Source organism: Equus quagga, chromosome 2 (assembly GCF_021613505.1).
Source record: "Equus quagga isolate Etosha38 chromosome 2, UCLA_HA_Equagga_1.0, whole genome shotgun sequence".
NCBI classification, from domain to species: domain Eukaryota; kingdom Metazoa; phylum Chordata; class Mammalia; order Perissodactyla; family Equidae; genus Equus; species Equus quagga.
The window spans coordinates 78,308,618-78,325,221 of NC_060268.1; the positions used below are offsets into that span (position 1 = coordinate 78,308,618).

The 16,604-nt window shown below is 37.9% G+C and overlaps 2 protein-coding genes across 3 annotated transcripts in view; both read right to left on the reverse strand.

Moving 5' to 3' along the window:
* The window catches only part of ENTREP2 (endosomal transmembrane epsin interactor 2), a 431,496-nt gene that overhangs the window by 127,366 nt on the left and 287,526 nt on the right, over positions 1-16,604 (reverse strand). The gene's annotated exons all lie outside the window — the stretch shown is intronic.
* NSMCE3 (NSE3 homolog, SMC5-SMC6 complex component) lies at positions 11,280-15,077 on the reverse strand. The gene has a single exon (XM_046655167.1). It carries the CDS (start codon positions 14,933-14,935, stop codon positions 14,048-14,050), a length of 888 nt encoding a protein of 295 aa, XP_046511123.1. The 5' UTR covers positions 14,936-15,077; the 3' UTR covers positions 11,280-14,047.

Here is a 16,604-nt window from a genome sequence, read left to right on the forward strand (position 1 = left end):
ACATTCTTCATGGAAGTACAACAAAAAATCCTAAAATTCATATGGGGCAAAAAAAGACCCTGAATAGCTAAAGCAATCCCGAGAAAAAAGAAAGGTGGAGGCATCACAATCCCTAACTTCAAAATACAGTCTGTAGTAATCAAAACAGCATGGTACTGGTACAAAAACAGGTACACAGATCAATGGAACAGAACTGAGATTCCAGAAAGAAATCCACACATCTATGGACAGCTGATCTTTGACAAAGGAACCAGGAACATACAATGGAGAAAGAAAAGTCTCTTTAATAAACGGTGTTGGGAAAACTGGACAGCCACGTGCAAAAGAATGAAAGTACACCATTATCTTACACCATATGCAAAAATTAACTCAAAACGGGTTAAAGAGTTGAAGTAAGACCTGAAACCATAAAACTCCTTGAAGAAAATACAGGCAGTACACTCTTTAACATCAGTCTTAGCAGTATCTTTTCGAATACCATGTCTACTCAGGCAAGGGAAACAAAAGAAAATATAAACAAATGGGACTACATCAGGCCACATTTTAACTCTTTTTCTCCAAGCCATCTTGTCCTTTTAAAAATATTTATTGGGTGTCCAACTCCTAACTAAAACTTTATCCTAAGCCACTTTAATCCATTCTGATGTTTTGACAATGGGAGTAACAACTATACCACAGATTTGATCTTTGCCCCGAGAATGTGGTTTAATTTGCCTTTGTCTCTCAGTTTTATTTTTCACTGGTTAGGGGTTCAGAAGCAGTTAAATATCAATACCTTTCCAGGTTCTATCTATCCTATTCTCTCCTGAATACAAACCTGCCAAGTGTTTTCTGAGTTCATCTCTTTCCCGTAAATTTTGCTAAATGGAGCCACAGCCACCAACACTCTTCCTTCAATGTTCTGTTTTCTAACTTTAGAGTTACAGGTTCATTAGGGCTAGGATCTGTTTCCTCAATTTTACCACAGAAGGCACTTTTACCAAATGATTTCCCATTACATAACATTTCTGATCCTCTTTCCAACTTCCAGTATTGTTTTCCTCACCGCCCACCAACGGACCATGAAGCCAATGCCACACATTTTATGCTTTTGTTATGGCAGCACCCTACCTTTAGTGATAAGAATTTCTGGATCATTCAGGACAGGATAGGCTACAAATAACTCCAAAGCCTCCTTGGCTTAACACAACAGAGTGCACTTTTTGTTCCTGTTATATGATCAGAGCAGGTCAAATGGGTTTTACCCCTGTGTTCAGTCAAGCAGCCAGGCTGATGAAGGCTCCATCTCAGTGATGCTCCTCTAATCAATCATCTCAGCCATGGAACTTAAAAACTCCTCTGCTTAAAACCCTTCAGTGGCTTCCTTAGTAAAACTCCTTGACATGGATTTCCATGGCCTAAGGAATCTTTCAAATTGCTGACCTACCCTTTGTCTATTTCCTCAGCCTGTCTCCAGCTATTCCTGCCACATCCTCTACCATCTAGCCATAGTGAACATCTTTTAATTCCTAGAAGCCTTCACGTTTCTGTTCATGTTATTTTCTTTTCCCAAAACATGCTGCTTTACACTCTTGGTGCCTTCACTTGATTCTTGCTCATCCTAAGCCATCAGTTGCTATGGACCTCTTCTGAGAAGCCTTCATTGAGCCTGTAGATAAGGCTGGCCTCTGTTACAGAAAGAGAAACCATGTGTATCTTGCCCACAAGTTCATTCTAGTGACTGGTACATAGGAGGTGCTATTATTAATTTATTGAATGAATAATAGGAAGGTTGTGGTGAGGAAAAACATAAGCAGTAGCCGTACGAGGATCAAAAGGGAAACGAATATGTGCAAGAAGGCAAGGAGGAGAAAATAACATCACTGAAGATCAGCTTGATAGGTCATCAAACACTTATTGCATATATGCCAAGCACAGAAGAGGATTACTAAATGTCAGCTGTTATTAATGTGATTACGCAAGTAGGGACAAATGGATCATTCATTCCTTCATTCACTCCTTCAGCATAATGTGAGCACCTGCCAGGAGCCAGACGCTGAGAGGAGTGGTGTGAATGCCAAAATGGATACATGTAAACCTTCCCCTAGGGTCAAGGTCCAGTAAAGTTACCCAGACTCTACTTCTCAGACTGACCACGAGCTGGTGTATTTTAGGGGTGATTTTGACCTAGGAAAGCTCTCAGGGCAAATCAATCTTTCGTCTCTACTTTCACATCTTCAGAGATCAATACTGCTGCAGTGCCTCCCCAGACCCAACACTAAGTGTTAAGGCACAACCAAATTAGTTTTTAGACACCAATACCAACATGCAATTCCAATCCATGTAAAACCGTTATATTTAGATTTTCAAGACTTTTCCAATCTCAAGCAAGTAATGAACACACATTCTTAGCAACTACAGAGCTATTGATACTTTGTGGCAGAATAATTTTAATTCCACTTTGATCCCATGAACTTTGGCCCTAGAATAGGAAAAATTATTTTGAACATTTGAGATGAAGATAGAAAAATTAAGTTCTTAACCATGGATTTGAGTATTTAGGCAGATTATTGGTCTAACAGTGAAATTGTTTGGAAACCATAAAAGGTAATTAGTCCTTTAAAATATATCTTATGAAACAAAATACATCAAATGCTAGTAAATGAGATAGGTAAACGGGTCTGAGTATGTAATGAGCTAAATGCAAATGCAGGGCAACACGGGAAAAATTCCCAACAAATGATGGCCGGAGTTGTCATAACTCAGTAATTCCTTATAGGAATTAGAGGCTAGCAATTAGGAATCAGCATTTGTTGCCTCCACAAGCTCCACGGTTGATTACATTTTAACTACCATATCTTCTATTAGAGGATAAGAGGCAATGACAAATTTGCTACTTGAAAAAAAATGCTTAAAATGAGAATCTAAATTGCCAAATAAGCAAAAAACATTTTTAAGTTTTATGAGGTTCTTCTGCAGGCCTGTTATTTCCAGTAGGGAAAAAAGCTCATAAAAGGTACAAAATGAGGTTAACTACCAACAAAGAAATGGTTCACCAATAAAAGAGTCATTCTGTCGTTCTGTTACCATACAAGGTGATCTTTTTCTTTAAGTTTCACCTCAAGTTCATCTTTAGAAATTAGCTGGTTTGGCAGTCTTAAAGCTGTGCCATTATAGTAATTCTAAAGAGTTTGTATGACGTTTCCTCATATGGCATAACAGTTAAACCTTCTCAAATCTACTTCTTCCCAGATGTAACAAATAAAACATATGGCAGTGATCTACAAATGTGGATGGAAGCCCAATGTATTTCTCCAGACTACCCTACGGGCTAGAGTACTAGGTAGGATTCTAAGGGCTAGGATTCTGAAATCTAGGAACTCTGGAGTATCCACAGCTGCGTAACAACAGAGCTTCAAAATGCCCTGTTGACTTAATATTTCTTCTGTTAAAGAAATGGAAAGAAAATAATTTAAAATCCTGTTTTTCTCATCATGTACTCATAATAACAGGATCCTGCAACAGTGAAAACTAAAATTCTCTATGTAGTTATAAAATAAATAACAATGTTTAATTTACATGCTAAAAATAAAAAAATATAATGTTCCACTATAAATCAAGAACTCATATTATATTAAAAACAACAGAATTCATATGAAGTCTCAATGGACCCTAAATAGCCAAAAAATTCTTAAAAAAGAACAAAGTTGGAGGACTCACACTTCCTGATTTCAAAACTTCCTATAAAGCTATGGTAATCAAAACAGTGTGGCACTGGATAAGACAGACATATAGATCAATGGAATAGAACAGAGGGTCAAGAAATAAACCCTTGCATATGTGGTCAAATGATTTTCAACAAGGGTGCCAAGAAAATTCACTCAGGAAAAAGACAGTCTTTTGAACAAATAGTATTGGGAAAATGGGAAATCCACATGCAAAAGAATGAAGTTGGACCCTTACCTTTCACCATATACAAAAATTAACTCAAAATATGTCAAAGGCCTAAATGTAAGCAGTAAAATCATAATACTCTTAGAAGAAAACAGGGGAAATGCTTCATGACATTGAAGTTGGCAATGAATTATTACAACAACAAAAGAAAAAACAGATAAATTACACTTCACAAAAACGAAAACTTTTGTGCATCAAAGGATGCTATCAACAAAGTAAAAAGAAAACTGAAAGAGAAAATATTGCCAAGTCACAAACCTTATAAGGGATTAATATTCCGAATATATAAAGGACTCCTACAACTCAACAACAACAAAAAAAACCCAATTAAAAAATGGGCAAAGAACCTGTTAGACATTTCTCCAAACAAGATATACAAATGGCCAACAGTACACCAAAAGATGTTCAACAGCACTAATCACTAGGAAAATGCAAACCAAATCACAAGGTGATACCTCTTTACATAGAGAGCCCAGAAATAGATCCACATAAATAAAGTCAACTGAACTTTGACGAGGGAGCAAAGGCAACACAGTGGAGTAAGGATAGTCTTTTTAACAAAGGGTGCTGGAACAACTGGACATCCACATGCGGAAAAAAAAAAAAGAATCTATATACAGACCTTATATCCTTCACAAAATTTAACTCAAAATGGATCATAGATCCAAATGTAAAATGCAAAACTATAAAACTCCTAAAAGATAACACGGGAGAAAACCTAAATAACTTTGAGTATGACAAAGACTTTCTAGATACACCACCAAAGGCAGGATCCATGAAGGAATGAATTGATAAGCTGGACTTCATTAAAATTAAAAACTTCTGTTCTGTGAAAGACATGTCAAGGGAATCAGAAGATAAGACTCAGTCTGGGAGGCAATACTTGCTAAACACACATTTCATAAAGGACTGTTATCCAAAATATACAAAGAGTTCTTAGAACAATAAAAAAACAATCTCATTAAAACAACCGTTAACAGAACCCTGACCAAGGAAGATATACAGATGGCTAATAAGCATATGAAAAGATACTCCAAATCATATGTCATTAGGGAGATGAAAATCAAAGGAACAATGAGATACCACTACACACCTATCAAAATGGCAAAATCAAAAACCCTGACACCACCAAATGCTGGTACGGATGTGGAGCAACAGGAACTCTCATATATCATTGGTGAGAGTGGAAAATGGTACAGCCATTTTGGAAGACAGTTTGGCAGTTTCTTACAAAACTAAAATATTCTTACCACGTGATCCAGCCATCATGCTCCCTGGTAGTTACTCAAAGGAGTTGAAAACTTATGTCTACACAAAAACCTGCACATGGATGTTTATATCAGCTTTATTCTTAATTGCCAAAACTTGGAAGCAACCAAGATGTGAATGGTGAATGGATAAACTATAGCACATCCAGATGGTGGAATATTATTCAGTACTAAAAAGAAATGAGTTATCAAGCCATGAAAAGACATGGAGGAATCTTAAATGCTTATTACTAAGTGAAAGAAGTCAATCTGAAAAAGCTACATAACATATGATTCCAACTATATGACATTCTGGAAAAGGCAAAACTATGAAGACAGTAAAAAGATCAGTGGTTGCTAGAGGTTGGTGGATGTGGGAAGGGATGAACAGATGAATCACAGAGGACTTTTAGAGTAGTCAAAATACTCTGTATGATATTATAATAAGGGATATGTGTCATTATTACATTTGTCCAAACCCACAGAATGTATAACACCAAGAGTGAACCCTAACATAAACCATGGACTTTGAGTGACCATGACGTGTCAGTGTAGGTTCATCACTTGTAACAAATGCACCACTCTGGTGGGGGATGCTGATAATAGGGGAGGGTTATGTATGGGGGCAAGAGCTATGTGAGAAATCTCTGTACCTTCCTCTCAATTTTGCCATGAACTTAAAATGGCTCTAAAAAAATAAAGTCTTAAAAAAGTCATCTAGGTAGAAATAATCAATAAGGAAATAAGGACACGAACAACACTAGAAACCAGTGAGACATACATAAAACATTGCAACAACTTCAGCAGAATACACATTGGAACATTTTCCAGGATAGACCATATAAAATAATTCTCAATAAATTTTAAAAGACTAAAATCATACAAAGTACCTTCTCTTATCAAAACGGAATGAAGCCAGAAATCATAACAGAAGGAAAACTGAAAATTGAACAAATAAAAGAAATTTAAAAACACACTCCTAAACAACCAATGGATCAACAAAGAATTCACCTGGGAGATCAGAAAAACTTTGAGGTAAATGAGAACACAAACAAAATGTAACAAAACTTACAGGATCCAGCACAAGTAGTGCTTAGAAGGAAATTTTCAGCTGTAAATACCTGCATTAAAAAAGAAGGAAGATCTGAAATCAACAACCTAACTTCACAATACAAGGAACTAGAAAAACAACAGGAAGTGAAAACTAAACCTAGGAGGGAAATAATAGAGATTAGAGCAGAGATAAATGAAACAGGATAAAAAGCAACAGAGAGAATTAAAGAAACAAAGTTAAATCATTGAAAATACCAATCCAATTGGCAATCCTTTAGGTAGGCTCACTAAGAAAAAAGAAAGAAGATGTAAATAACTAAAATCAGAAATGAAAGTGGGGACATTATGGGGGCCGGCCCCGTGGTGCAGCGCTTAGGTTTGCACTTTCCGCTTCGGCAGCCTGGGGTTTGCCAGTTTGGATCCCAGGTGTGAACCTACACACAGCTTACAAAGCCATACTGTGGCAGGCATCCCACGTATAAAATATAGGAAGATGGGCACGGATGTTAGCTCAGGGCCAATCTTCCTCAACAAAAAGAGGAGGATTGGTAGCAGATGTTAGCTCAGGGCTAATCTTCCTCAAAAAAAAGATAAAAGAAAAAAAGTGGGGACATTATGACTGACCTTACAGAAATTAAAAGGATTATAAGAGAACATAGTGAACAACTGTACACCAACAAATTAGATAATGTAGGTGAAACGGACAAATTCTGAAAAACACAAACTACCAAAACTGACTCAAGATGAAATAGAAAATCTCAGTACATCAAGTAAAGAGATTGAATCAGTAATCAAAAATCTCCCGACAAAGAAAAGTCCAGGACCAAATGGGTTCACTGGTGAATTCTCCCAAACATTTAAAGAAGAATTAACATCAATCCTACTCAAACTCTTTCAAAAAATTGAAGGGGAGAGAACACTTTCTAACTGATCCCATGAGGCCAGCATTACCCTGATACCAAACCCAGACAAAGACACTACAAGAAAACTATAGACCACTATCACTTATGAAAATAGATGCAAAATCCTCAATACATTTAAAAAGATCAAAACCATACCAAGTACTTTCTCTGGCCAAAATGGAATGGATCTAGAAATCAGTAACAAGAAGGAAAACTGGAAGGAAATTGGATTATATACCATAACCAAGTGGGACCTAACCCAGGAATGCAGGAGTGGTTCAACATAAGAAAGTCAAAATTAATATGCAACATTAATACACTGAGGGGAAAAAAGTACATGATTACCTCAATAAATATAGAAAAATCATGTGATCCAATTTGAGAGTCCCTTTCTTTCAGAAACACCTTTCAAAATATTTACAAATTAAATTATATAATAAATGAGATTTGCTTTAACATAATCTGGACTGGATGAGGGAGTGGGTGGGGATACAGATGAAACATGCTGTCCATGTATGGAAACCTGTTACATCATCTTTCTACTTTTATACATGTTTGAAATTTCTAAAATTAAAAATTAAAAAAACAAAGAGATGGAAAGACATATTAGTGGGATACTTTTAAAAAAGGGAAGAAAACTAGAAAAGATATGTCCATATAATACTAAATTGACTTTAAGGCAAAAAGTATTATTAGTGATAAAGAAAGTAACTATATGAAAGAAAGAATTCATCAGGAAGATATGATAATGCTAAATGTTTAGTCTTTACTTATATAGCCTAGAAATATATAAAGCAAAAAATAACAAGAAGAATTTTATAAAGTCATGATGGGGGATTTTTATTATTGTTCAAAAATTGATTTGTTAGGCAGGAAAAATAGTAAGAATATATAATATTTGAACACCACAATTAACAAGCTTTAGGTAATAAACATACTATGAACACATATAGAATTCGCTTATTTTTTAAGGACATGTGAAATATAAAAAATTGACCACATTGGGCCACAGAGCACAAGTAAGAAATATTTTAAATTTGATTTTATATGGACCATTTATCTCATCCAAAGCAATTTTTAAAAAGTCAGAGACCAACAAAGAGCACTTAAAAATCCAAATATTTAAAAAAAATTTTAATCACTCATTTGCAATTATAGATAAAAAATAAATCATAGATACTGGAAAATATTTAGAACTGAATATAACAAATATACTACACATTAGAGCTTCTGAAATGTGAGTAAAGTTGTAAATAGAAAGAAATATATACCTTAAATGAATTAGAATTGAAAATCAATAAACTAGTTTACTCAAGAAATAATAAAAAGAACCACTGAATAAACCCAAAGAAAGCAAAAGAAAATAGAAAGTCATAAGATTACAAAAGGAAACAGTAAAGAAGATCAATAAAATAAATTTTCTTTAAAACATTCAAAGTAAATAAAACTCCTGGCAAAATTGGCTCTAGAAAAAAAAAGAATGAAGGTAAAAATAATACTGAGAGTGCAAAAGTGGATATAAGTAAAGATGTAATAGAATTATTTTTAAATCAAAGGAGAATACTAAGAACAACTTTACGTTAACACATCAGAAAATAGGTGAAAATACTTTCTAGAAAATACAAGTAAAACTAATTTAAAGAGAAAACTCGAACTTACTGTTAATGAAATAAAATTAGTAGTTAAAAATCTACCCACCAAAACCAACAGGCCCAGAGCCTTTCACAAGTAGACATCTCCCAAACCTTCCAAAACACCTAATCCTTACACAGATGGCAAAAGGAAAGCTCTCCAGTTCATTTATGAGACTAATGTTTTCTACTTCCTGAACAATTCAGTGCTAAAGCCCTTAAGTAAGTAGAACAGAGCAAGATGGGGGGGGGTTGGGGGTGGGGGTGGGGGAGGGATTGAAAGGCAAAAGCCCCAGAGTGGGGTGTTGGAGCCCAAGCACTGTGAGGAGGATTTATGCCCAGAAGGGCAACTCCTGGGGAGCAAAAGGCATCCCCATGTGGGAGGGTGTGGCAGCCAGGATAGGAGATTGGTTATTTACAGAGGGATGGATCAAATAAATAAATATTATAAGGATAATAGGATCTGAGTTTCTCACTGTTGGGGAAGATAGGTATAAAAACAGGGGAGAAAAACTAGAATAAACACTGTGGTGTTAGAATAGAAATGTTATCAATGTAACCTCATGGTTTTCAGTAGAAGATAAGATAGACGGACAGACATTTCCTAACTTTGTCATCTAGAGGTCCACAAGCAATAGTACTTCCAGGAGGCATGAGCAAACCTTGCAACCTTGTTTCTAAATTCCAATCTCCACTGAAAGGAACCAGAGCTCTTTGGAGACATGACCAATTACAGGTCTGGGGCAGGGAAAGTTCAAGTTAAGGGTAAATGATCTTTCTGTGCCAGATAGTAAGGAAGTGCCCAAAGAATGATGGGGCATGTTGAAGACACAAAAACCAGCTTTAAAATGCTCCCACTGGCCAAATCAGGGACAATTTGAGTCTCAAAATAATGACAGCAAAAGATTATATGCCACGAGTCTACACAGACAAAAATAGGTAAATAAGTAAATTGAAAATTTGGTAATACAATATTTAGAAAGTCTCAAAGTATCCCCACATAAGTTACTTGTTTATTACAAAGGGAAAGGGAAAATTTCACAGTGAAGAGGAATGGTAGAAAACTACTTTAACCAAAGTGATCGAAGTTACAAAGTAACATGACAAATTGAAATTTTGTGCCACCGATAGGATTCAAAAAGAAAAAACACTGCATCATTTGTATGATATTTCCACCAAAGATGCATAACTTGAATCTGATCTGAAAGAACACACAAACTCCATCTGAAGGATGTTCTACAAAATAACAAGCCTTTATTCCTCAAGTGTCAAGATCAAGAAAGTCAAGGCGGGACTGAGGAACTGTTTGCAGACTGAAGGAGACTACACAAACATAACTAAAGGTACTCAAGTAGTTCAAAGAGAAAAAAAATTCCTTGCACTGTGCTTGCAACTTTTCTGTAAGTTTGACATTGTTTCTTAATAAATAAATAAATGACAATACAATATAGGAAAACTACAGACTAATTCCCCTATGACCAAGGATACAAAATATATAAATTTAAAGTAAATAAAAAATGCATCATCAGGGGCCAGCTCCACGGCTGAGCGGTTAAGTCTGCGTGCCCGAGGTTTCGCCGATTCCAATACTGGGTGCAGACCTGGCACCGCTCATCAAGCCAGGCTGAGGCCTCATCCCACACAGCAGAACCAGACGGACCTACAACTGGAATATACAACAATGTACTGGGCGGCCTTTGAGGAGAAGAAGAAAAAAAGATTGGCAACAGATGTTACCTCAGGTGCCAATCTTAAAAAAAAAAAAGCATAATCAAAAATAAGTGTTTGTCCCAGGAATGCAAGAATGGTTAGACATTAGATAAATATATCAGTGTTATTAGACTATACTATACCTAAAAATATACCAGATTTACTGAGTAAAAATAAAACTTTAATCACAGTAAATGAGTAAGAGCATGTTACAAATTTTAAAAGCCAGTCATAAGTTTTCTAAACATCTCTAAGCAAGTTAGGAACAGGAGAGAAATTAACCCAATTAAAGATATTTATGGCAGAAAAAACTAAGAGTAAACAATACACGATGCAAAACTTTACAAACTATTTCCTTTAAAATCAGGAACAAGGAGGGGCTGGCCCCGTGGCTGAGTGGTTAAGTTCGCGCACTCCGCTGCAGGCGGCCCAGTGTTTCATTAGTTCGAATCCTGGGCGCGGACATGGCACTGCTCATCAAGCCACGCTGAGGCAGCGTCCCACATGTCACAACTAGAAGGACCCACAACGAAGAATATACAACTATGTACCAGGGGGCTTTGGGAGAAAAAGGAAAAAAATAAAATCTTTAAAAAAAAAAAAAAATCAGGAACAAGGAATCAGGAACATGCTAGAGGCCTGCTGTCACTACTTCTTTTCAATAACGTATTGCAGTTCCAGCCAATGCAAAAAAAGACTAAAATAAAGGGTATAAGAATGGGAAAAGAAGAAAAAAACCTTATACTATGATGCTACAGAATTACAATAGGATGGTGTTGGCAAATGGACAGCAAAGAAACAAATTCCGTTCTGGCCATAATTTTATTTATATATGAGACACTGCTACATAATATAAATCAGTGTGGAAAGGATAAACTATGAAAAATTGGTGCTAGGCAATCCACATAAGAAAAATATGAAAATTATACCCATACCTCACATAAATCATACACAAAAACATAAAAACATAAATATGAAAGTCAAAACTTCGAACGCTTACTAGAAAATATTAGAAAATATCTACAATATCAGGATTAGGGAGAATTTTTTAAAGCACTACACAAAAAACACAGCCCTTAAGACTGGTGATTTTGACACATTAAAATCAAATCATCTGTATGACCAAAAAAAAAAGGTGAAAATGTGAGAAGGTATTTGCACTAGATATAGCAGATAATGGATTGATATGCAGAACATATACTGATGTTCAATAATACAATGGCAAAAAAAGGCAAAAGATAAGAAGAAAAGATGCTTAATGTCACTAATAAGAGATGCAAGTTAATACTACAATAAATTGTCACTACATACACACAGAATGGCTGGAAAAGCCAAATTTTCAGATCTGGAACTGAATCTCAAAAACAACGGTGAGTGAAAACAGCAAGTTGCAAAAGGATACAGTATAATACCACTTATAATAAAAGCTCACAAACTACTACTATATATTGTTCATATAGTAAAAGTATATCATACAATGGCATGATAGTCAAGCTTTCAACACCTCTGGGAAGGGTGAGAAGAAAAGATAGGACTAAATTTGGTCTGTAATGTTTTAAATTCAAAATCTGAAAGTAATAAATCGTTGATGGTAAATTAACATCTCTATGAGAAAAGTGTAGGAGAAAATATTTGCCTCAGATGTAACTAACTGATAATGACAGTGGGGTTATGATAATTTTCACCATACAGATAAAAATGCCAGTATTAGAACACACCAGAGGGGAAAGCAGTCAGTGAGGTAGAGACCAGTACGCAGGATGCTTAGCCAGAGGTGATCTACATACGAAAATAAAAAGCAAATCAGCAACACCTTCAAGGACACACTATACTCTCCATTGATGACATAAATGCAAATTTCAATTCAACAGAATGAAATAAAACCCAGGAAGCTATCACAATCCTCCATACGCCACACCCCCACCAGAGACTCTTCTAGATGACATTTAGTCCATTGTTGATCAAGTCCACACTTTTATTTTGAGCTAAAGTATTTACCTCATTTCATGGTTAATTTGCAGTACCTGCTCCCAGAACAATTACACTTATTCACCCACTGAATCTCTGCACATAAACAAAATTTTGCCAGAGGCTATGGCGGAATACAATGAGAGAAGACAATGAGCTCTTTACTTTGGGCTCATTTAATCCATATAACAAACTACGATATAGGTGTTATTTTTCCCATTTTACAGATGGGAAGAAATTGAGATTCAGAAAGCCTAAAACCTACCCCAAATCTGCTGACATAGCATGAGCCATAACTCAGTTTGTCAGAGAACCTCAAAAACCATATCCTATTCACCGTACTTCAATGACCTCCCAAAGCCCAGGGGAGATGTTACTCTAACTTCCCTGCTCTTATGTTCTATGCAAGCTATACTCATTTTATACCATGAGTTGTTTTCCCATAAAACCACACAACAGAGTCAGACGAGAACACTGTCATAACTTTTGAACCAGTAATTCCCATTGTAGGAATGATTTAGAACAAGATAATGAAAGAAACCTTAAAAAAATTAACTACTCCAGATCAAGGAGAATGAAAAACAAATTTAAAAAATTTAAGGAACAAAATAACACCTACAATCCTCCACACCAGGCACTGTGCCAAGAACTGTACAAATACTTCTGTATCTGATAATCACACTACCACGAATAATACAGGCATTTCAGCCCATTTCACAGGTGAGGAGACGTCTGTAGACAAGTAAGCAACCTGCCTAAATTCATGTAGCTAGTTATGTGGGGCCCGGTCGCATGGTTAATCATTAAAGACTATCAACTTTTTTATGACACAAAGTAAGAAATATATTTTACACCATGATCCAATACAAAACACTATTTACCTTAATAATATGTAGCAAAAATTCTTTTTTTTAAGATGGTTTTGAATCAAACTAATTTCTCATGACTCACGATTTAAAAAATGCACAATGCTTAATTGCTTCAAAGATATATTTATTATAACTATAGTAGGGAAAAACTAAATGGAAATAAATGGTCAGCCACAGAGCTGAGTAGTAATTATGAACGTAAAAAAACTGTCATTCGGAGAAAATGCCATACACTACTTAGAACGATGCATAATGCTTATATACAGAGAAAACACATAAATAAAATCGCTGTGTCAAGGTAAAAAAGAATATAGGTAACTACTTTTTTTTTTCAACTTATAAAGACTTTCATTATTCTTTACAAACTGGGGTAGCTGGTAGTTTAAGAGGCCAGGTAATAGCCACCTAGCTTTTATATTCTAGACACCAAAGCAATTTACTGATGTGCCTTTCTTAAATATCTATTCCAGATCAGGATACGAAGTTTTCCAATTAGTTTCATAAAGCTAGCAAAGTTTTTATACCAAAAAATACAGACAGTAAAACAAATCAAAACGAAATAAATCCTCCCCTATTTTCATAAACGAAAATTTGCAACCAATTTATAATATTAACAAAAGTTTGCAAACACATCCTAAAGCTACACACATTTAAGTGTTACAGAAATATGTTCCCCCGCCCCCAGCCCTGTGCCCTTGGCCCTTCCCCCAGGAGTCCCTGAGAATCTCTCAGATTCAAGAGGACGGGGCTGGGCCACCCGTCTCAGGCCTGGCCCTGGCCTCCTCATCTGCCAAAGCCTCACAGTACTGCGCTGGCCAGTCCTTGGGGTCTTGATTGTGGACTTTGGCCACAAACTTAAGAACTTTCATCTTGCTGGTCTCCAGGTTGGTTCGCGGGCCCCACTGGAACTCATAGTCCACGGGGTCAGTGTGGGGTATCCGCCGGTACTCCAGGTAACGCTGCCGCACAAAGTCTTCGGTAATCAGTTTCTTTGGGTCCCCAAAAATTAAATGCTTCTTTGTGGGGTACACCCCCAGGCGACGCAGGAAGTCCCACACTTCGGTCTCCTTGATGGTGTTACCCTTCATGAAGATGAGCCCCAGAACAATCATCAGCAGGCCGGTGGTCGGCGTGCCCTGGTCGCCTCTCACCTCGGCATCCTCCTCCACGGGTTCCAGCGTGTTGATGAGGATGTAGGAGTTGCTCTTGGGTTCCAGCTCCACCAGCTTGTACCCGAAGACGTACTCGAGGCGCTGGGCGGCCAGTTTGAGAAGGTCCGGGAAGATGTCCTTGTAGTCCCCGACGACGTGCTTCAGGATGTCCGTCCGCTTGATCGGGATCTTCTTCTGGTCCTTAATCAGCAGGAACTGCACCAGCTCCGCCACCTTCAGCTCCAGCTGCTTCTGGGAGCGGGGCCCCACCGCGGGGGAGGCCTCGGCCCGGCGGCCGCCCTGCGACGAGGGGCAGCGGGCTTCCTGCGAGCTGCCCGGGCCGCGGGAGGTGCTCGGGGCCTCCTCGGCGACACCGCCTCTCGGGGCCCGGCCGTCTCCGCCGCGGCCCCCCTCCCTCACCCTCTCGGCCTGGGCGCTAGGGCGGCCCCGGCTCCTCGGCTTCTGCAGCATGTCACCGGCGGCGGGGGCCCGGCGCCAGCGCGGAGTCCAGCAGGTAGGCGGCTCGGCGTAACGGGCGGCAGCGGGAGAGCAGCGCGCGGCGGGGATTGTGGGTCGTCGCGCGGCACGTCTGGGCGGCCGTGGGCGGGGCCGGAGCGGCGCGCGCTGCGTCACAGAGGCGGCGTGCTGCGTCACGGAGGCTGCGTCGCGAGTCGCCGGGTCCCCGCGCGTCTGAAGAAAGAAGCAGGGTCCCTGCGCGGCCCTGTGGGTCGCGTTCGTGAGTTTTATTATAACTGGAACTGCCGTGTTTACCAAACCGTACAAATAGAGAACAGGAGTCTGAACTCGTAAACTAGAGTGCGGCTGAGTTCACAACCGCACAGGCTCAGGCAGGTACTATAGAAAGTGAGTATTAAGAGGTTTAAAATGGGGAATATTTTTAGACGGAGGCAACTCAAAGGATGAATGTGGGAGAAAAATACGGTGAAGAGGCAGGCAAGAGCGTGAAAATGAAATAAAAGCTTTTCTTTCTACCCAAAACTGTATATTAAAAGACCTGGAGGACTCCTAATTTGCTTTGCCTTCGCGCCTCTCTCCCTTCGCTCAATTTAAGCTCCTAACCACCGGTTACTTTCTCTAAGGTCCCTAATGTCCATTAAAAACGAATGTGGCAAAGAGAGGGCCAGCCTTGCAAGCAGGATTTTCCCTATCTTTTCACTCTTTCAGGATTTATATCGTATGCGTTAAATTTCCATCAGTTAGAAAACTACGACAAAACCGCCACATAAAGCACGTTTCAGTGGTGTTTTTGTTTGGTCAAGTGAGTTTACCTTTTGGAAAGCACGTGCTCAGGTAAACTGCCTTTGGACCCACGACCACGATTTTAGCAGAAATGGGTAAGAAGAATGCTACAAACAGAAACGTGCTCCCTCAAGAGATTACCATTTAATTTTGGGCATCACTGCTCAAGAATTGCAATAATGTGAATCTCTCAAATTCCTTAATTCTTAATATATTAGCCTTAGGGCTCAACGAGAAAGAAAAGAGAACCCAGGGGTATCATCCCTCATAATGTGTGCACTTGGTGTATATATATTTAATTGTGCAACTCTTAATAGCCAACAGAATCATTTCATTAACTCGAACCGTCTGCAATCTGCTGCCAGTACTTAACACAGATCTTAGCAAAGGTGTTCCTTTTCTATTTACTGACTTGCAAAGATGAAACTGAATTTCCCTTTGTCTTTTTAAAGCTACCCAGAAAGTGGGTAAATTCTTCCAAGAACCAAATCAAATTGAGTTCCTCTTTAATGCAAATATATTCAAAGGAAGCAATTCAAAACACATTATTTGAATAATAGCATCAAAACATAACCTTATTAAAATTTCATTAAATGTTAGTAGCATAAAATTGTTTGTAATTCAATATGAAAATGCACTCTGATAATGGCCCTGGAATGGCAGTACTAAATGTAAAATGATATGCCAGGTTGTGATGCAAGTATGCTAAAATCTGGTAAACTATGAGTAATAGCTTTCTGTGCCACACAAGACCTAACAACATATCCTCAAGCATCAGTCTTAATGACAGAAGCCTAGTAAGGAAAACAAATATATCATCAAGACATTCATTTTCTTACAATAAGAAAATTCATCTGCTTCAGTTCCCTTGCAAATTAAA

Coding starts and splice junctions, on each gene's coding strand:
- NSMCE3 (XM_046655167.1), bottom strand. CDS start 14,935: ATGCTGCAGAAGCCGAGGAGCCGGGGCCGCCCTAGCGCCCAGGCCGAG.